General features: G+C 40.4%; 1 protein-coding gene across 1 annotated transcript in view; it reads left to right on the top strand.

Annotated features, from left to right (window-relative positions):
- The window catches only part of LOC117715146 (alpha-2-macroglobulin), a 49,241-nt gene that overhangs the window by 8,654 nt on the left and 19,339 nt on the right, over nt 1–21,248 (top strand). Inside the window, exons 9-22 of the mRNA XM_034511819.2 lie at nt 870–984; nt 1,130–1,239; nt 3,459–3,620; nt 5,308–5,535; nt 5,994–6,057; nt 7,212–7,354; nt 7,951–8,100; nt 10,921–11,088; nt 11,477–11,555; nt 12,835–12,967; nt 15,955–16,183; nt 16,883–17,009; nt 17,479–17,600; nt 18,263–18,314. Of these exons, the coding sequence (XP_034367710.1) occupies nt 870–984; nt 1,130–1,239; nt 3,459–3,620; nt 5,308–5,535; nt 5,994–6,057; nt 7,212–7,354; nt 7,951–8,100; nt 10,921–11,088; nt 11,477–11,555; nt 12,835–12,967; nt 15,955–16,183; nt 16,883–17,009; nt 17,479–17,600; nt 18,263–18,314 (1,882 nt within the window). The remainder of the gene's footprint in view (nt 1–869; nt 985–1,129; nt 1,240–3,458; nt 3,621–5,307; nt 5,536–5,993; nt 6,058–7,211; nt 7,355–7,950; nt 8,101–10,920; nt 11,089–11,476; nt 11,556–12,834; nt 12,968–15,954; nt 16,184–16,882; nt 17,010–17,478; nt 17,601–18,262; nt 18,315–21,248) is intronic.

Below are 21,248 nucleotides of genomic sequence, written 5' to 3' on the forward strand. Positions count from 1 at the left end.
AATAAACAAATGACTTAGCTAAAAAAATCATTACTTGTTCTTTGTGATTGCCCAATGTCTATGTTCCAGAATAACAAGTTGAGCCACACAAAGCTTTCCCAGGTATCTTTTGTAAAAGGAGAAAAGCCAAAAGCCATGAATCTTTCAAATCATCTTGACCCTGAATAGTGTCAGCTCTAGTCTCTTTCTAGAAGCAAGAACCTGTTATAATGCCCTCATCTAGATGCCAGGGAGATGACCCAGGAGAGTCATCAGATAGGAGACCAATCCCCAGCCTGTTTGCTGTGGGCAGGATCAGATAGGTGACCAATCACCAGCTGTCTGCTGTGGGAGGGATCAGATAGGTGACCAATCACCAGCTGTCTGCTGTGGGAGGGATCAGATAGGTGACCAATCACCAGCTGTCTGCTGTGGGAGGGATCAGATAGGTGACCAATCACCAGCTGTCTGCTGTGGGAGGGATCAGATAGGTGACCAATCACCAGCTGTCTGCTGTGGGAGGGATCAGATAGGTGACCAATCACCAGCTGTCTGCTGTGGGAGGGGACCCAGCATTTGGTGAAATGTTAGGTTTCAGTTGTAGTAAGATTATCCAAAACCATTAGTATATTTCTCAATCAAGCATTATATTTCAATCAAGCATTATATCTCAATCAAGCATTAATATTTCTCAAGTGAGAAATTATATGTCAATTGTACGCAAGATACTGTTATAAAATTATCAGTAATTAGTCCCTAGGCAGTACACATTATGTCCTAATATAATAGAAAATGCCTAGATTATTTTATCATTCCTTCTAAATTCTACCAGATTAACCAACTACTGATGTATCCAGTTTAATATGAACCACTATTTTCTCCCTTATTAGCTAGATGGCCATGGCTGCTTCTCACAGCTGGTGAAAACCAAGTCTTTCCAGCTAAAGAGACAAGAATATGAGATGCAGCTTGATGTGAACGCCAAGATCCAAGAAGAAGGAACAGGTTGTGTGTTGCAGGGATGTGGGAGAAGAATATGATATTGATTTGTTGCTTGGCCCGAATTATGGACTGTAAGGAGGGAGATAATGATGTAAGAAATTCGTGGACATCAGCTTTCAACAAGAGAACATCTCTCCTTCTGTTTCAGGCGTGGAAGAAACCGGAAAGGGGTTCACTAAGATCACAAGGACCATAAGCAAGCTATCATTTGTGAACGTGGATTCACATTTCAGACATGGGATTCCTTTTGTTGGACAGGTTGAGTATCTTTTAATTCATCAAATCACATGCTATCAAAATTCATACCATAGGTACTAGGCCTGCTAAAATTATACGTGGTTAGCCAAAGGAGGAAAAAGTACACACACAGATATATGGATATAGATATATAGATATATATATCATAACCAAATGTCTATAATCTAACCAGAAGTTAAAGTTAACAAAAATGGATGCATTTGTCTTGAAGTTGTATATGAAATCTATAAAATCATCTGAAAGACATATCAGGTTGAGGTTTCTAGCCTTTGTAATGACCTTTCTCTCAGATCTGTGACAACTTTCCTTTCCTTTCCTTTCCTTTCCTTTCCTTTCCTTTCCTTTCCTTTCCTTTCCTTTCCTTTCCTTTTCTTTCTTTTTTCTTTCTTTTTTAAAGGAAAAACTCTGCAGTCGGGTCCTTTATTTCTCTTTTGTACACTAGGCCATGAATTCGTATGGAATGGGTTCCAGGAGCTCGGGCTCTTTCCTGTTCATCCTGACAAAGTGTGCTTCTCTGGGTGTTGAAGGCTGCCGCTTTCCCGTTAGTCCTTGCAAAGTGTGGTCTCTGGGTGGCGCAGGTTGGCGCGTGTCAGCTGAACCCAGGTGCCCTTCTCTTTGGCTTCCTTTTTCTTCTGATCGTTCTCCTTCTGCCGCTTCAGGAAGCCGTCTCTGCTCTTTGAGTGCTTGATGTGCTCAGTCCGCACACTGATGCTCTTGGCCAGAATCTCGCCCTTAACTTGCTTGTTTACAACGATGCCCTCTTCTGGTTTTGCCACGGTAACACTTATGGGGCATTCCTTTTTGAACAGGCCCATTCCTTTGATGTCTACAATGTCACCCTTCTTGTAGATTCACATGTATGTGGCCAAAGGAACAACTCTATGTTTCCTAAAAGGCCTAGAGAACATATACCGAGTGCCTCTCCTCTTTCCCTTTGTGTTCGTCATTTTGGCGAGTTAACTGGAAGATGGCTGCCTCGGCCAACTGTGCCAACTTTCTATAGTGATTTTTTTTTTTTTTTAAACTGTTAGTAGATGTTCGAATGAGCTTTGTGACTCTGCAAGTCTGAGGTGAGGAGTGTATCTATCCCAGTGTGTAAAAGGTTGCTTCAATGTGGAGGCTGTAGAAGACAGGCCTACCTAGACTTGAGTGAAATAGAGTAAACCGTGGAAGGCAGTTATACGACAGAACATATTCAGAAACTAAAATCCTAAAATTTCCTAAAATCAAAGTGTAGTACATTTAAAAGTTCTCAGGAGTCTTTATAATTTAATACTGGGAAATAACTTACTATCTGCCGCAAGACTGTCTCTGCAGAAGACAAAAAAGTGGAGTTGTGTACCCATTCTTGGGTTTCCATGTGCAGCTGATATTCTCTTGATAGATTTCATTGATATTTAAGAATGCTCATCTCTATCAGCCTGGTGTTTTTTTTTTTTTTTTTTTTTTTTTTGTTCTGCTACTAAACATGTGAGAGGATCTACCTCATCATTATACACCATTTGAGTATTATTGAAATTTCACATTGAACTTTATAAATATGTATTATGTGTCGATTAAAAATAAAAAAAATTCAAAGTAGCACATAGTAAAAAAAAGTCACCAGCTTCATAATATGGACTGGGTTACTTCATTCATTTGTTTGTTTGGCTGAGTTCAGTATTAACACCAGTTTGGTTTAAACCTGCTATGCTGACTGTGCCTCCTCATTTTACCCTTGTCATATGGGAGGCACACCCCTGAGTCTGACTCTTCAGAAGGCTGGCCATCTAGGATGAGAAACAACACTTATAAATCAATCGGACAAGCAAGTGGCACCTGTACCAGTACTCTGCTTGCATATAGAACGCTATGCCATAATATTAAGCCATAGAAAATTATCTTGTCTATCATGAGATAAGTGTCTGAACTTCAAATCAGTTTGACTACTGAAGTAAATTTTCTATTACTATATAATCGTTATATAACTCTCTGCGAGCCTTTGCAAACTAGCCACAATGCATCTGTTAGGTCACTCCTGTGTATTCTGGTTGCTTTATATCTCTTCCCGCTCTTATCTCTCTTCCTGGAGTTGGCTGTTGCTCATTAAGTTAGATTATTTATATGTTTATTTAGCATCTGTACCCTTTTACCATACTGTAGACTCCCTATGATATCCACAGTGCCTGGGATAGTGTGCACGCAATGCCCTGGGATAGACCTTTGCTTTCAATCTTCAGGTGCTCCTGGTGGATGGCAGAGACACCCCTATTCCATATGAAATGATTTTCATTGGATCCGATGAAGCAAACCAGTACATAAATACCACCACTGATAAGAATGGCCTGGCAAGGTTCTCCATCAACACTGATGACATCATGGGCACATCCCTAAGTATCAGGGTGAGTGTAGAGAGAGGTTATAATGGCATGAACAAGTCTTGGAAACAAAATTGCCACCTAAAGAGATGAAATCTCCAAATTGTGTATAGTCCTATGGAGAGAAAGCATCCCTATAACTTAGAGATAATTTAAGGTCAACTTCTAATAGTTTTAGTAAGAAAGTAATATTGTTTCTAAATATGGGTGCTCTATTATATAAGATGGTACATGCACTGTGGAAAAATATTGTACCAGTTTCTCAAAAAACTAAAAACAACTAAATAGGATCCTTAGCCTGATTAAAATATGGAATTCAGAATTCCAGACCACACTCATTTGCTCACACACCTAAGAGAGGCCTGGAGAGGACATCAGGTAACGCTCCTACTTGGCTCTAGCCAGTGCTTTTTTGCAACCATTTTATCAAGTCCATGAGGTTACACTGTTTCATTTATTCATAAAAGCCAACGGGAACTAATCCCCAAAGATGTGACGCCCTCGTGAAGCAGTTGCTGTGTTTAGTCTCCCTGCTGAGGTCCAATAGCTCCAGTGTCTCTCTGCACTGGTAAAGGAGCAGAGGCATCTTCAAACCAACTAGCCAGCAAGACACATGGCTCAAGTTATTCTCTTCTGGTCTACAAATACAAAACTCAGGAAATTAGGTGGGGAAAAGCCACAAACCATGCCTATATTTAAGACACACAAATAGAGGATGGGCCTCTCTTACTTTCACTATAGAGGAAAAGACTTGAGGCTGCCAGTGAAGGAGGAGGAGTAAGTCCGTAGAACACTGGGAGACAGGTGATACCCTGTTCTGAAAGATATCTGTACTCCCCCTGAACATCTATGCTCCTGTGTCATCCCCTTCCCCACATCCTGCATTTTCGTGTTTATAACCCCTGTGTTAAAAAGTAAAAATTATGATTTGATAGTAATAAAAAAGACAAAAAAAGAAAAAAAGAAATGAAAAGAAAAGAAATGACACACAGTGTCCCCTGACACTGCTGACTTAGCTTCTGACAATCCACTTTCTTGTTCTCAGAAATACTTTGAATTATAAAATGTTATTGTGGTTTTTGTTAGTATGTTGGGTAAAATAATTTTTATTGATTTCATTTTATTTTTTTAAATATTTTAAAATTTATTTATTTATTTATTTATTTTTATATGAGTACATTGTAGCTAGCTGTCTTCAGACACACCGGAAGAGGGTATTGGATCCCATTACAGATGGTTGTGAGCCACCATGTGGTTGCTGGGAATTGAACTCAGGACCTCTGAAGAGCAGCCAGTGCTCTTAACTGCTGAGCCATCTCTCCAGCCCCTTGATTTCATTTTAAATTTCAAAGTTTGTAGTGAGTTAAAATGTCCTTCAACATAATTATAGGTCATATTTATTTTCATATTGTAAAATGCAAGTTAATCTGTTGAACATTTTTTTAAAAATGGATTCCTTTTTGAGAATTTCATTTATGAGCACTGTATTTATATAATTTTTTTCTCTTTCTCCTTCCTCCCACTCTTTCCAACCCCCAATACTGTTCAAATACATCTTATTTAATTATTGTTCATATATGTATACATGTATAAGTATATATATATATAAATACTGATAAATAAAGTGTTTTGGGGAAAAAAAAACCACTGGGAGAACAGGGTTTCCCAATATATGATCTAGTAAAGTAACACTGTTTTCCTAATTCCTTAGGCCAAATACAAGGATAGCAATGTCTGCTATGGGTTCAGGTGGTTGACGGAGGAGAATGTAGAGGCTTGGCACACTGCCAATGCCGTTTTCTCACCAAGCAGAAGCTTCGTGCATCTGGAATCCCTGCCCGATAAACTGCGTTGTGACCAAACCCTGGAGGTCCAGACGCATTATATTCTAAATGAAGAGGCTGTGCTGGAGCTGAAGGAGATAGTCTTCTACTATCTGGTGAGAAAGGAGGTCACCCCAGGACTGCCTCACGTAAAGCTCTCTAGGGGTCAGGGGTGAAGAAACTATGCACATCACCACCTTGACTTCCTTTCAAACTTATTATATATATATATATATATATATATATATATATATATATATATATATATTTGCCATGCATGTGAGTGCCCAAGGAGGCCAGAAAAGAACATCTGACCCCCTAGATCTGGAGTTCCAGATGGCTGTGAGCTGCTCAGAGTGGCTGCTGGGAGCTGAATTTGGTCCTTTGGAGGAGGGGCACTGCTCTTAACTGCTGAGTCATCTCTCTAGCCCCTGGCTTCACACTCTTGTTTGTTTCTAGAGTCCGACTTCTCCTGGGGCTAATCATTTCCAGCAGTGGCTCAATAAGGCAAGCATGTAGAATGGAAGACAGTAGAAGATGTTTGTTGGAAATTTTTTAATTTCCTGTTTTGCAGATGATGGCAAGGGGAGGCATTGTGCGGGCAGGGACTCACGTACTGCCTGTGAAGCAGGGACACAGTGAGTATGGCTTTATCTCCACAGCTGAGCTCCATGCTGACTGCCTAAACTCAGTGCACTTGTCAGGATGCTTCCAAAGGGGCTCTTCTGCATCTCATCACAATGAAGAGGAAGCCAGGAGGGATGCATGCTTCTTTTGTCATCCTTTATCAAATAGTTTCTTTTTACCTATTATATTTTACTTAGGTTACTTCAAAGGTTGATAGGGCCACCAGGATATGGTAGCTAGTTCACATTTTTCAGCCAGAAATATTTGTGCACTCTCTTCTCAACATGAAAGACATTTTAGAATTGTGTAAATGGAGAAGAGGAAGACCTTGGGGGTGCTTTCTACTTACCAGGTTCTGTGATAACCTCCCCTCCCTCTCTCTCTGGATATGTGTGTGTGTCTCTCTGTGTGTTTGTGTGTCTGTGTGGGAGCTCTTTCTTTGTGTGTGGTGTGTGTGTGTGTGTGTGTGTTTCTCTTTTTAAGTTAATGATGATTTACAAAGGTTCGGCTGGTTATTTCTACCATGGAATGGGACTCTGCCATTGAATAACAGGATAATAAACATTTAAAAGTTTCCCCCATTCTGATGGGTTCTAAAAACAGACTTAAGCTATGAATGGACACTTCTTTGTGTCTTATGGTGACAGACTCAAGAATGTTTAAAGCAAACACTACAGTATCCACAGGCATCAAGGCTAGCTTCTGTGGGGGTGTACATCTCCTCTTCGGGAGAAGAGGATAGGGCCATGTTTCACAGAGGGTAAACAGGACATACGTGTAAATGCAATATGTTAACCTCCTCCTGTTAGGCCTCACAGCGTCCTCTCCCTCTCCTAATGTGAGGATTAGGAATTATTGATGGTGAAGACAATATCTCTACTCCCTTAGATAGCATTTGAGGCTAGTGTTAGCCAGCAAATGCTCAAAAGGGATAAGAAAACATATATATGATTTATATAGGAGAGAGAATTTTGTATCATTGTCTTCCCCAGAGCCAGAATTCTGCAAGGGAGTCAAGCATCTGTTGTGTGCACTATGTCCCACTAACAGTAGCAGCGATTGGCCAGGCTGGGTGCCAGACTGGCTCTGAGTCATAAAGTAACTCTCATTTTCACACTGAACATGTCTAACTCATGGTTGCCGCCTCTCATTCTCCCTGCTCCAGTGAAAGGTCACTTCTCCATCCTCATCTCGATGGAGACAGACCTGGCTCCCGTGGCCAGACTGGTCCTTTATACTGTTCTGCCCAGTGGAGAAGTGGTTGGAGATACTGTTAAATACGAGATTGAAAACTGCCTGGCCAACAAGGTGGGTCCTTCATAGAGTAAAAATTCAGCATTTATAATGGGTAGTCCTTGTTGTCCCCTATTCTCTTACATGTGTGTGGATTGAAGGGTTAAGTGACTATTCCGGGAAGGTTCTGCAAGGCCACTGCAGACTCGTATCAAGGAATTACTGCCTCAATTTCAAAATTATCTGTGCAAAATTGACTCTTAACGTATAACACAGCTCCCAATGCCTTCTCCCACTCTGATGGAGTGTTAGGAAGGGACACAGCAAGTGTAAAGGCCACACAAAACCCAAAGAAAAATGCCTAGACTTTTGTTTGCATTCCATAAATCCAGAGTTAATGGACACACTGTATATCAGAGGTAAAAGACTGAAACTTCCAAATGGCCAGTTTAGAGGCATTTTTAGAGACCATGACAATTGTCTGACAGAATCTTGAGAATTGAAGCAAAGTTCAAGAGGGGAAAATGTCTCACTCAAGTAGCACAACACCAACCACTGTGAGATCTACCAAAGTCGTTCTGTGTCGAAGGTGAGAAATACCTGGGAATTGTAAGAGACACGTGGCAGGATTCAGAAGTTGATTTTTCTGGCCTTTCTCCCCTATCTGTCAGGTGGATTTGGTCTTCCATCCAAATAGGGGTCTTCCGGCCACACGTGCCCTCCTCAGTGTCACAGCTTCTCCTCAGTCCCTTTGTGGCCTGCGAGCTGTGGACCAAAGTGTGCTGCTCATGAAGCCTGAGGCTGAGCTCTCCGCATCCCTGGTAAGTCCCTGTCATCGTGAGAAGTGACAAGCATGTGAGGGCCTTGAAGCAAGAAGTGATGCTTGAGTAATGCAAGACCTGTTGAAACTGTAGATACACTGAGGAAGGGGAAGGAGAAGGAGAAGGAACAAAATATATTACATGAGATTCTCAAGGAACAAATACAAGAGTGAAATAAAGCCCATGATCTCTTGTATCCCTCCTTCCCTCTCACACTGCTAGCTATGGCAGGTGAAAGAATTACACAACTGTTTGCCTGGTCTGTAGAACCAACTAGAAAAATCAATAATTTGAAAAGTTAAAAACACAGTAGGAAGTAACCAGAAAGATTTAGGATGCAAGCAACGTGGTTTTGCCCCAGATCACGTGGCTGTGTAAACTCAGCTGTGCCTGTGTTGAGGCGCTGAGCTTGGCAGTGCAAGATAGCGCAAGGCAGGCTGAAAAAAATGTGTTACAAGAGGGGTGGGTGTGGTCCTGCAAAATAAACAGGATTCTTGATTGTAGAACCAGAGAGGTCACGATCAATATGCTTATATAAAAGAGGGCAGGGTGGCTGAAACTCATAACTCCGTAAAATCAATAACTGTTTCCAAGCTAGTTTTAACATGTTGGGAAGCTGGTGAACTTCATGAGGTAGGTCTGGGTGGTCTATTTGCCTGCTGTGAGACTACACAGACAATAGTGTTTCTTCAGATTTCTGCTTTCATAAGAGTGGCGCCAACTAAAATAAGCAACATCACAAAGTGAACTTCATTACTAAAAAAATAAACCATTGTACAAGTAACATTGAAAATTAATTAAAATTGAATGGCATAATGAAAGCTTACACCATTACCCATAACTATCTACCAATATATTCTGTACACATGATTTTTTTTTTCCGAGACAGGGTTTCTCTCTATAGCCCTGGCTGTCCTGGAACTCACTCTGTAGACCAGGCTAGCCTCGAACTCAGAAATCCGCCTGCCTCTGCTTCCCAAGTGCTGGGATTAAAGGCATGTGCCACCACCACCTGGCGTACTACCAATATATTCTAATTGTAGTTTGCTCAAAGATTCACATTTTCATTAAACGTATAAACAACTGGAATCTGTTTTTGTTAAAGTATTTATAAAAGCTTGCAAAAGGAAATACTATATTTTTACTTCTATTTAAAAAAATATACGTATAGGCTTGGCAAAAGGGTCAGTGAATAAAGGAGCTTGCAGCCAATACTGATAATTTGAGTTCAGTCTCTAGAGCCCACATGGTAGAAGGACAGAATTACTCCAACAGGCTGTCTTCTGACTTCCACACATACTTTACACACTCACGCACGCCAACTTTTAAAAGGGCAGTGTGAGGGCACACGTTGTTAATCACAGCACTCAGTAAGCTGAGGAAGGAAGATGTTTGTGAGTTTGAGGCCAGCCTGATCTGTATAATAAATTCTGAACATCCAGGACTACATAGAGAGACCCTATCCCAAACAAGCAAACAAAGAAACAAGGTTAAAAAGGGAAATAGAAGTTTAAGGAACTATAACTGCTTGGTCTGTGGATTTTTATTTTATATTATTGTGTTATATTCATGCTGTGCGTGAGTGTGTGAGTATTACAGTACAGAGTGCATGCAGAGGTTAGAGAGTAACTTTCAAGTGTCAACTCGTTCCTTGCACAGTAGGCTTTGGGGATCGAACTCAGGTTCTCAGGCTTGCATGGAAGACACACCTGCTGAACTTACCTCCTCAGTTGACAGTCCTTTCTCTTTTTAAGATATGTTTTAATAGAAATGTTTAAATATATAATTAAAGGACATATTAAGAACCTTTACAATACCATAAGAAGAAAAACTTCAACAAGGAGAAAAATAGCGTTGTTTTGTGTAGGTATAACGTGATGTTTGTACTTGTCAGAGCTTTAAAATGATGCCAACTCTAAAGGACATGGAGAAGATAGTCTAGTAATTCTATAGTGGTGAAGGAGGAGCATCCAGGCATTTGTAACAAAACATGAGTCCCTCTCCATCCTTTGTCAGTATTTTACTAATAAAGCAACTTTGCCTGGCAGTGTGAGTCATTCACCAAACATGAACTTAACACCTACTGTGTTCTCGGGGCTGTCCTAGGAGCTGGGTTGCTAGGAAACTCAGATATTTGTACCTTGTAAGACTTACATGTTTATAATTGAAATGGATAATATATGTTTTGGAGAAAAACAAAGCAGGGAGGGAGGTTGTGGGGTAGGACCTAGGGAGGAGTCTCTTTCATGGACCATCACAGGCTCCAGGCCCTGACTTTTCAGGCCCCAGTCACTGTCCTATAAATGCACATCTGTGTGTCAGTCAACATGTCCTGTCTTTTTGACTTCTCTCCCCTAAATGAGTTTGAAGGCATCATGTTCGGCATTTCAGAGTTCAGCTCTTAGGGACTGAATGACGACCTGGAGCATTTTGTCTGTGTGAATGAAACCTTAGAAGTACTCTTTTCTCCCACATGGAGAATGTTCCCAGTACTTGTTCTCTCTGGGGCACATGTCCTTCATTCTCTGGAAAGTTGGTGGCCAACTCCAAGGTGGCGACAGAACTATCCTGTCATTACGTCTCCCCCAAACATCAAATCACCCACCGCACAGCTTGATTCTCAATTATTAGGGTCTTATTTTATTTTAGTGTTGAGTATATAGTGTTTGCTGCCAAATGGTACAAACTAGTGTCAAGATGTTGGGTCAGTTCAATGGAAAGTACATTAGGTTTTGGTGCTGCTGTTCTTGGGGGTTTCTCCTAGTTACTTGATAAAAAGCCACAGACAGAGTAGCTCTTATATGCTTTGTATTCCTGCAGGTTTATGACCTGCTACCAGTGAAAGACCTCACTGGCTTCCCTAAGGGCATGGATCAACAAGAAGAAGACACTAATGGCTGCATTAAGCAAAATGACACTTACATTAATGGAATCCTGTACTCCCCAGTACAGAACACAAATGAAGAGGACATGTACGGCTTCCTAAAGGTAAACATCTTATCTTACAGATGGGTCAAAAGGTTCTTAAAGGACCCCATGTGGAAAAGTTGTTTCATTGCCTTCTTATCATGGTTGAAACTAACAGAAGGAAGGAACCATGTTACTTCTTGAGGTCTGTCTAACACAGCTGGAAGAGATCTGTCTAACACAGCAGAATCAGGACAAGAAGTTTTAATAATTAATGAACTTTTCTTTTTATTGAAAGTCATGGCTTTGTGATGTTTATAAGTATAATGTATAAAATTATCACTGTCTGGTGAGTTTAAGGGATGACATGGCATAATGTCCCTGCACCAGATGCAAACATGAAAAGTTCAGTTCAGATGAAAGGAGGTGTGTATGAAATGCACTAATAAGGCGGTCATCTCCTTTGTAGGATATGGGCTTAAAGGTATTCACCAACTCGAACATCCATAAACCCAAAGTCTGTGAACGGCTCGGAGACAATAGAGGAAGTGAGTACCTAAATACTGAACTGAATAAGACAAAATTTTAAAAATAAAATGTGATCAAAATTAACCAAAACCTTGATTCAGATATAATAAGGCTGAGACATAATGTTCCTAACAATCAAAGCTCAAATCTGATACTGGCATCCCTCCACCAAGTGTAAGTGTGCAGAGCATGGAAGGCGGGTTGTGAACAGTGGCCTAGGAAAAGTGCGGACCCAATACAAACACAGTGTAAAGAAAGGATGGACTTGGAGCAGTCAGAAATTCAGCCACCAAAAACTTATACCTGTCGATAGACACTAGGGGCTGGAAGGAAAGGAAGGTTTCCAGGAGCCTAACTGTGAAAACAGAGTTAGAAATGCTCACAATGCAGGGCTGCATTCTCCCTGGTGGGGAAAGATCTCCCTCAGTGTCCCTAAAGTAAACACCAGTAAACACGCTTCACTATTTTCAGTGATGTAGGCTGTTTCTTTGTCAAGTCATACTAGGGAGCGTGGGTTTATTATTATATTGTTAACTAGTGATTGGATGTCTCAAAGTGGGGAAATGGAAAAATCTAGGAAAACGTTCTGTAAGAATCCATTTTTTATATGAGATTTACTACAGAGAATCGGATATTTTTATTTATAAACTCCAGAATCCTTTATTACCAGGATTTATAGGAAACTTATTTATCATCTGCCCATATGTCTACTGCCTGTCCACGTGTCTGTTGCTATACATTTCCCTAGAGTGGATGGCTGTCAAAAGTTTACTTGCACTTTACAAGTAGAAAGTGACAGTATGGGACAGCTGACTGACACTCTCACTCAGCATGGAATACATAGTTTTTCTATCCTTGACTTGACTCCTCCAGTGCTAAAAACCATGTCTCAAAGCCACTACCTTTTTTTTTTTTTTTTTTAATGCTACCATAGATGAACATGTCATCGGCAGGCTAGCCCTCCTCCCTACCCAACACTCTAGGTCTCTCCTTTAGGCACAATGGGCAGTAGCTTCCTGGGATTCCACAAAGTCATCTCTTTTGCATAGAATCCAAAGCTTTCTGCCACATTTCTTCCAGTCTGGGCTTGGCATTTTCTTCCCCTGGCACACTTTGTTCTAATATCTCAGAAATCAGCTGAAATGCTGCTTCCTCAGAGAAGCCTTCCTTGTTTCCCAAATGTCCTTTTCTGGCTCCCGTCTTACCTCCCGATCTTCCTGTGGTCGCTCATCGATAGCACAATGGTTCATGAAGTCTATCTTTGTATTCATTGCCCTTGTCTTCTCTTGCCTACTGAAGTACCAGCTGCGTACCACATCGTAAGCCAAGGCCTCAGCCTCATGGATGATTTTCTCGAGTCTTCAGAGTCTTCCACAGAGACTACGCGAAGCTACTTCCCTGAGACGTGGATCTGGGACTTGGTGATCGTGGAGTAAGTAACTTATTTTTCTATAAGATGCAGAAATATGGATCTATCACAGGTTGAACTTCCGTGAATTTCCCCTTTTTAATATATATATTTAGAACTGCTGATCACAGCATTTCTCTGTCACTGGGAAGGCATTACTAAGGTTGAGCGACGTAGAAGCCCCCTAAGTTAAATTGACTTCTAAGTATTTATTCCATCACAAATGGGATTGTAGTCTTTATTGCTACTCGCTGAGTTCTTTTATTTGTTCTAGCAGTTTTTAAAAAATAACTTTTGAGATTTTCTTCATTTGGGATCAGATATTCCAATTTGGACACTCTTAACTTCTCTTTCTAGTCTAATTATTCTTAGACAGTGTTTCTAGTATTCCATTGAACAAGCCTGAGGATGAGATCCTTACCTTGTGTTAGATCTTACAGGCAAAGCTTTTGGGTCTTATCCATTGGTTATAATGTTACGGGGCTCTTATGAGCAGTTCATATTGCAAAGATAATATAACATAGTATATAGTGTATATGTAATAGAGGTGCAGAAATATAGATCTATCACAGTTTTGAACTTCAGTGAGCTACAAAGAAAATGTCCTTTTATATCTACTTTATTGAGAGTTTATATCATGAAAGGATGCTGGGTTTTTGTCTTGTATTAAAATATCTATTAAGATAACCATATGGTCTTTGCCTTCTGGTGGCTAATGTGGTGTGTAACATTAATGACATTGTTTTGCATTCAGTGGTCACTGTTTAATCTTTTAAATGTCCTGTTGTATTCAGTAGCTATTGTTCTGTTAAGGAGTGTGGCTCTCTGTTGACTTAAGATGTTGGTTTATAGTTTGACTTTTTTTTGAGCTTCTCATCTGACTTTGATATCTCAGTGAGGCTGGTCTCTCCTTCCGTTTTTGGATGTCTTTGAAAGGATGTTGTTAATTCTTCCTTGAGTTAGGGCAATTGATAAATGAAGCAATCTAGTCAGAAGAGATACACAAAATAATTTGGTGCTTTTTAAAGCTGTAGTGACTGTTTTTTTGACCCAGCATTGGATCTAATCTGGAGAGTACCCCATTTGTGCCTGAGGCTGGAGTGTACCCCATTTGTGCCTGAGGCTGGAGTGTACCCCATTTGTGCCTGAGGCTGGAGTGTACCCCATTTGTGCCTGAGGCTGGAGAGTACCCCATTTGTGTCTATTCTGCTGTTTTCTCTGAACGTTCTGCTAGTGTCTATTTGGTTGTTTTTCAAGTTTATTATTTCTTAATGGGATTTGTCTGCACATTGTGTCTATAGTTGAACATAAAGTATTGAGAGCTCCCAGTATTTAAAAGACACTTTACCAACCAGCCAAATCAGAGAAATTCTAGATCAGCAATTCTTAGCCATCCTAAAAAAGAGACCCTTTAATACAGTTTCTCATGTTGTGGTAACTGCCAACCATAAAATTATTTTCACTGTCACTTCATAATTTTGCTATTGTTATGAATTGTAATGTAAATATCTGTGTTTTCTGATGGTCTTAGGAAACCATCTTGTGAAAGGTCTTGTGAAAGGATCATTCAATCCCCAAAGGAGGGGCATGACCCACAAGTTGAGAACCTCTATCGAGATGCTTCTTGGGTGCTGGTTTGAACACCTTATTTATCATTGTGGTCACCGGGAGCTTGGCATTTACCAAGATCCGTCAGTGTCTTGAGATGGCCTAGATGGAGACTGATCCACTGAGACAAGGCTGGCAATCATTTGCATTTAGTGTTTGTTCCCGGCCCTCCCAGTTCAGGAGCTGGGTTCACACTGTGCAAAGCGAAAGGGGAGCGTCTGTGACAATGTTTCTGCTCTTTTTCATACTGCACATATTCCCCTTCATCCTTTCAGTTCCTACCCACAAGGGCCAAGCAAATATCTTGTCCTTTTGCAAGCTGTCCGGACAACATGTTGATCTGTCTCTGGAGTCATTCAGTAGAAGAAGCAGTCTGAAAGGCCTAGGTGGCAGTTCAGGTTCCCAGAGGACGATGAGCTCACTGAAAGCCTGATCCTCTGGGGAAACCAGTGTCACTGAGTGTCAAACTTATTCCAGGACAAAACTGGGAGCCCAATGTTTCCATCCCCGCTACCACCCCCACTTCTCTTTGTGCTGAGCCCCAGGAGAAAGCCACTGGGCATGCGCATGTGTCCATTGCACACTTTCTCTTGTTCTCCCCATGTCAGAGATTTTGAGGCTGTGAGCACCACTCAGTTCCTGAGATGGATGGCTTAGGAGGCAGTCCGCAAAAGTTGAGGTGCTTCATACAGTCACAAATTCCTTCCTAGGAGAAGCCTGAAGCTGATTTTTGTCACTGAAGGAGAACCCCAGGGTAGAATAGTGGGAAGTGCCTACCTTTCTATTCAGCTCCGAGCAGTGTGTGGTGTAGTTCCTCTTTTCTAAAGTGGGTTAGCAAGGAGTCCAGCTCTCAGAGAAACAATGAGAATCAATGAACCTGTTCGAGGAGAAGCTGAAAACTCTGATTTTTCAGTTTCCAGTTTTCTATCCCATTGCTGTTTTCAGAAGTTACCATAAGATTCTAGAAAATGGGCATAAGGACCAAATGCAAGCAAACACCATACATATTAATTAAGATCTGCTTCTTTACTGATACGCGAACATAGGTTAAGCTTAAGATAATTTCAGCCAAATAGGCACAGTAGAGCAAAGTAAAAATGATGCAACTGGTGGGGTCATATTTTGTAGCAAAAATTGAAGACAATATCAATTGCATGCAGTCCATAACTATGGTTTTCTGTGATATTTAGCTCTAATCTTTGGGAGATAATTTTGACATGGGCTTAATTGGAAACAGAAGACAAGCCTGGTATTTCCTCACAGAAGTCTTGTCATTGCCCTTCCATTACTGGTATCTCTACTGAGTGTATTTAAGTTATGACTATAGAATCATTGATAAGGGTCTCCTAAAGGGGATTGATTTAGCTGCTTACTTCCTTTACTTCATACCCCGCCCCCTGCAGCTCAACAGGAGTGGCTGAAATGGAAGTGACAGTCCCTGACACCATCACTAAATGGAAGGCCGGGGCCTTCTGCCTGTCCAATGACACTGGACTGGGCCTGTCTCCTGTGATTGATTTCCAAGCCTTCCAGCCCTTCTTCATAGAGCTCACAATGCCCTACTCTGTGATCCGTGGAGAAACCTTCATGCTCAAGGCCACTGTGCTGAACTACCTCCAAACATGCATCCGGGTAAAGATTCATTTCCGTAATCTAGCACATGCAAATTAAAATCACATTCTTAGAAATACCAAGAAGGAAATTAAAAAAAAGGACTAAATAAAACCCACCTCTTGTCTAATACAGAGGAAGAAGCGATCATACATAGATTCATATGATAGGGAAGTGTATATCTCTAAGAATCAGCCTACAAAGATGAGTTTCTAACATTGATCATAATCCTTTAAAGTTATGTCATCTGTATAATACAAACATTTCTTACACAAGCAAGCACTGCCTTCCCCGTCTTATGTTTTTAGAGTCTGTAGATCCAACTTCTACATTTCTATATGTCTAATTTTTCTCAGTGTATTCATTATACATGGCTTTATTTAAAATGTTGTGTGCATCTCTCCTCGGTCAAAACCATAACGATTTATAGATTTTGTGTAGTAATTGAACCAGGGAATAGTCACCCGTCTGGGCCCCAGAAGGGGTGCTTACCCAGGCAACCTTCCCTCATTGTCTTTCTTCTGGTTCCAGCACTTGAAAGGCCAAGCATCCCTCCAAGTGCTGAGGTTTATCTGTGAGGTGCTGATAAGTGGACCACAGTACTGGGGTCCTATTTGTGTCTTTGATGTTAGGTAACCAAAAATCTAACTATCTCCAAGTAGGCTTCCATTTAAACCTCGTCTCCTTCTACCTTTAATGCTGCTTCTTGTGTGGTTGCAGGTTGCTGTGCAGCTGGAGGCCTCTCTTGATTTCCAAGCTGCCCCAGAGGAGAAGGAACAAAAGTCTCACTGCATCTGTATGAACGAGCGGTACACCGCGTCCTGGGCTGTGATCCCCAAGTCATTAGGTGAGTAGCAGAGTCCAGAGGCTCTGGAGTCCCAGCTGGACCCTTAATAAGCAGTGTTTCTTCCCCCAGGCAAGGACCCCCAGGTAGTAGGATCACTTTTCTTTGACTTCCATTCCAGAATGGGCAAGCACTGCCAGGTTTACTGGTGCACACCTTCAGTCCAGCACTTAGGAAGCTGAGACAAGGTGAATCATGAGTTCAAGGACAGTCTTGCCCGCATAATCAAGTCCCATCTCAAGTAAAACAAAACAACCAGCCACAACAAAAAGAAGCCCTTTCTTGTAAGTCGAGGACTTAAGGGAGACTCACTTCCTCGCCTCCACCTCTCATGACACGGATTGCTAGTGGATGTTGTTTCCATTTCTGCTCTGGTGTTTTTATGAATCTAAAGCCTTGTAAATTCCAAGTTAGCAAGCTTGAGGGAAGAGGGAATGTACACATCTCTACCTGGCTTTTCTTTTTCTACTAGGAAATGTGAATTTCACTGTGAGTGCAGAGGCACTGGACTCTAAGGAGCGGTGTAGGAATGAGGTGCCAGTGGTCCCTGAACATGGAAAGAAAGACACGATCATCAAGTCCCTGCTGGTTGAAGTAAGTGAACCTCCCTGCCTGACAGGACACACTGAGTCACAAGAGGGAACTCAATTGCGTGTCTAATTATTTTTAGAATTTCAACTATTCTAATGTTGAATAATGCACAGCCCATAATAAAATTCACAATAACATAAATATGTAGATACTGTAATAATAATAATAATTATATATGTGAATTTCACAAGTTTTTATCCACCTATCATCTATCATCTCTCTATTTATTATCTGTCATCTATCTCTTTATGATTTATCATCTATCGATCTTTCATTTTTCTACCATCTATCATCTATCAATCTATCATCTATCAATGTATTATCTATCAATCTTTCATCTATCTATCATCCTCATCTATCTGTCATCTATCTATCTATCTATCTATCTATCTATCTATCTATCTATCTACCTTTCTATCTAGTTATCTATTGCTCCCCATCCTTCTCTATCTCTGTCCACTCTTGCTATTTATCTTCATTAATCTTCACTCATCTACTTTGCCATCAATCCACTCTTTTCATATACTTATAATGAATAGAATGCATTTATATGGTGCAACAATCCTTCTTTTCACTGTGTGGAATTCTGTGGTCCCCAAATCAACAACACACATATCCTGAAGGTCAATATGTTTCATCTTAATTTTTCTTTCTTTTACCTAAAGCCTGAAGGTCTAGAGAATGAAGTGACATTCAACCATTTGCTTTGTCCAATGGGTAAGCCTCAATCATTATAATTAAACTCTCTTTGACTAAGGCTTTATATCATTTGAAGTTCAAAGATTGTTTATATGTTTCTGTGGGATGAAACCTGAACTGTCATCAACACAATAGAGTTAGAAAGTAGTTCCTAAAGAGGCCAGGGTATGGTGGTGAATGCCTATAAAGCCAGCACTTGGAATGCTGAGGCAGGGGGATCAAACAACTCATCACAACAAAATGTGGTTTCTTCCTAAGACAAGGCTCTAACTCCTAACTGGTTTTCTCAGCAGCAATTTTTGAAGAGACTCTTCTTTATTCACTGTTTTCTTTATTATTCATTGAAAATTAATCATCTGTACCTGTGTGGGTTCATTTCTATGTTCTTTATACTTTTATAGTGGTCTCTCTGTGTATATCTTAATGTAAATATCATGTGATTTTTAGTTACGACTGTTTTGTGACATATTTAGATACAATGTAACACCTTTAGTTCTGATCTTTTTGCTTTTGATAACCTTTGTTTATATTTTTTGCTCCCAATTTATAATAGTATTTTGGGGGTCTTTGCCCCCTTTGCTCCCAAATAACTATAGGACATTTCTATGCCAGATCTAGCTTGTTTTAGCTCCTGAATAAGTGATTAGAGACCTGGCATTTTTATTAATGAGCTGCTGGAACTATGCTGGACAAGTGTTGAGCTATTCTGACCCTCCTGGGCTGCCTATTTCCCAGCTACGTGGTCCTTTACCTTTAGTCTGAATCTTTTTCTGACTCCATTTTGTGTGCTTTGGAGGAATGGATGGTCAGGGAGAGGTGGGTTGGGTCTCCCTTGAACAGAGCCCTAGAGTCTTCTTCCTCCAGCTACTAGGCTCTGGAAGGTGGTCAGCTTTCCCTGTCTGCTGATGAGCAAGGTGAGCCCTGGGAATGGTCTTTTCCAAAATGTCTTTAGTGTTATTTATCCTTCCCCATACTCCCTACTCTACTCTATGCTCCACTCTCCACCCCAGTTTAACCCTTCCTATTTCATTATTTCCAGTACCTTTCATGCCAGTGCAGTCTATCTCTCCTTTCTTGAAAATCCCTCCTTATGGCTCCCTAGTCACTTCCTGGTGTTTGTGGCTATACCAAATGAAACATACTTTATGGAGATTCAAAGTTGACACCTGCAGGTGAGAGAAAACATGTGACATTTGGCTTTCTGAATTTGGATGACCTCGCTCAGAGTAATTATTTCCAAATCCATGCATTTTATCTCAGAATGTCATAATTTCATTTTAAATAGTTTAATAATATTCCATTGTGTGAACATATATTTCATTATCCATCCATTAGCTGATGGATATCTAAACTTTTTCACTTCTGGATATTATAAATAGAGCAGCAATGAACATGGATGAGCATGTATCTCTAGAGTAGAACTCTATGGAGTCCTTTATGTATATACCCAAGAGTGGTACAGCTGGATCCTGTGGAAGATCTATTCTTACCTTTTTGAGGAACCTCCACAGTGATTTGCATTTCTACCAGCAAGGAATAAGTATCATCCCTTCTCCACATCCTTCTCAGCATTTGCCATTATTTATGTATTTTATTTAAGCATTCAGAATGAGATAAGATGACATCTCAATGTAGACTTACTGTTAGAACCATAGATCAATGTATCTCTCAACCCTCATCAGAGAAACTTCTATTTGCAATAGATGGTGATTAGCAAAGAGACCCAAACTGCTCAAAGTACAGAGAACCAGAGATAGCAGAATGCTCAGCCCTAAAGGAAGCATATATCCTCTACCTACCCCAAGTCTGTCATCATTGTGCAAGAGTGGACATTAAAGTGTAAATGCCAGGGGTGGTGAATGACTACAGGGAAATAGTATCACAGCAGAACAAAGCAGGGCCACTGTACACATGAGCTCACGGCAATTGCAACAGCATGCACAAATCCTGTAGCCCACGCCAGACCAAATCCCAGCATGGAAAAGGTTGTTTATACACAATCCAAACCCTTAGCTATTAGGAGAGGGAGAGACAGTTTTCCCAGGAGTGTAGCCTCTGGAACATCAACCACACTCTAGTAGAAGACCACATACATCCAAAAATATTTGGACAGAACAAATCGGTATTGAAGGGAAAAAAAATAGACACTGTTAGGAAGATGGATTTGGGGAGACTTGAGGGTATGTGAATATGATTAAAACATGTATGAAACTCTCAAAGAACTAATTTTTTAAAAAGTAGCAAATGTTAGCAATCTATCATTATTATTATTATTATCATTATTATTATTATTATTGGAATTTGAGCCAGGAAGATGGAAGACAGCAAGGAATAAAGAAAAGTTATCCAAGAGAATCTGAGAAAGATATTCCACTTGATAATCAGAGCCTTCATCTCTTGGCCACATAAATGTAATTTATAAACATTGCTTCCACCCCATAAAGAAGAGTGGTGTTCTGTTGTCCTTTATGGACTGTTCTGCAATCATCTGTTAGGCCTGTCCGAGGTTGTGGGTTGCTTAAGTGTTTTATCCGTTTTCTCCCTGGATGATCTGTCTGTACTTTGAGGTGTAGTATTGAAGTTACGCTTCATTATTGTATCACATCCTATATCACTTCGTAGTTTTTTAATATTTGTTTTATCTATGCTTTCTGATTTGGAGGTATATGTATTTTTACAATTGTTATTTTCTCTTGAAAAATGAGTCTCTATAAATGTCTCTATTTTTTTCATATATTTTAAATTTATTTTACATGATGGAAATGCCATTATCTCCATTTTTTTTTTTTTTTTTTTGGTCCCATATGGGTCCTGAGAAGGTGATTCTGTTGCAGCGTCACAGTCACATAGTTAGGTCTTGTTTTGATCCATTCATTCATTCTCCATCTTTATATTTGAGACCCTTATCCTTTTACATCTTAGGTGGTTATTGACAGGCCAGGCTTTCTCCAT

Source organism: Arvicanthis niloticus, chromosome 9 (assembly GCF_011762505.2).
Source record: "Arvicanthis niloticus isolate mArvNil1 chromosome 9, mArvNil1.pat.X, whole genome shotgun sequence".
Lineage (NCBI taxonomy): Eukaryota > Metazoa > Chordata > Mammalia > Rodentia > Muridae > Arvicanthis > Arvicanthis niloticus.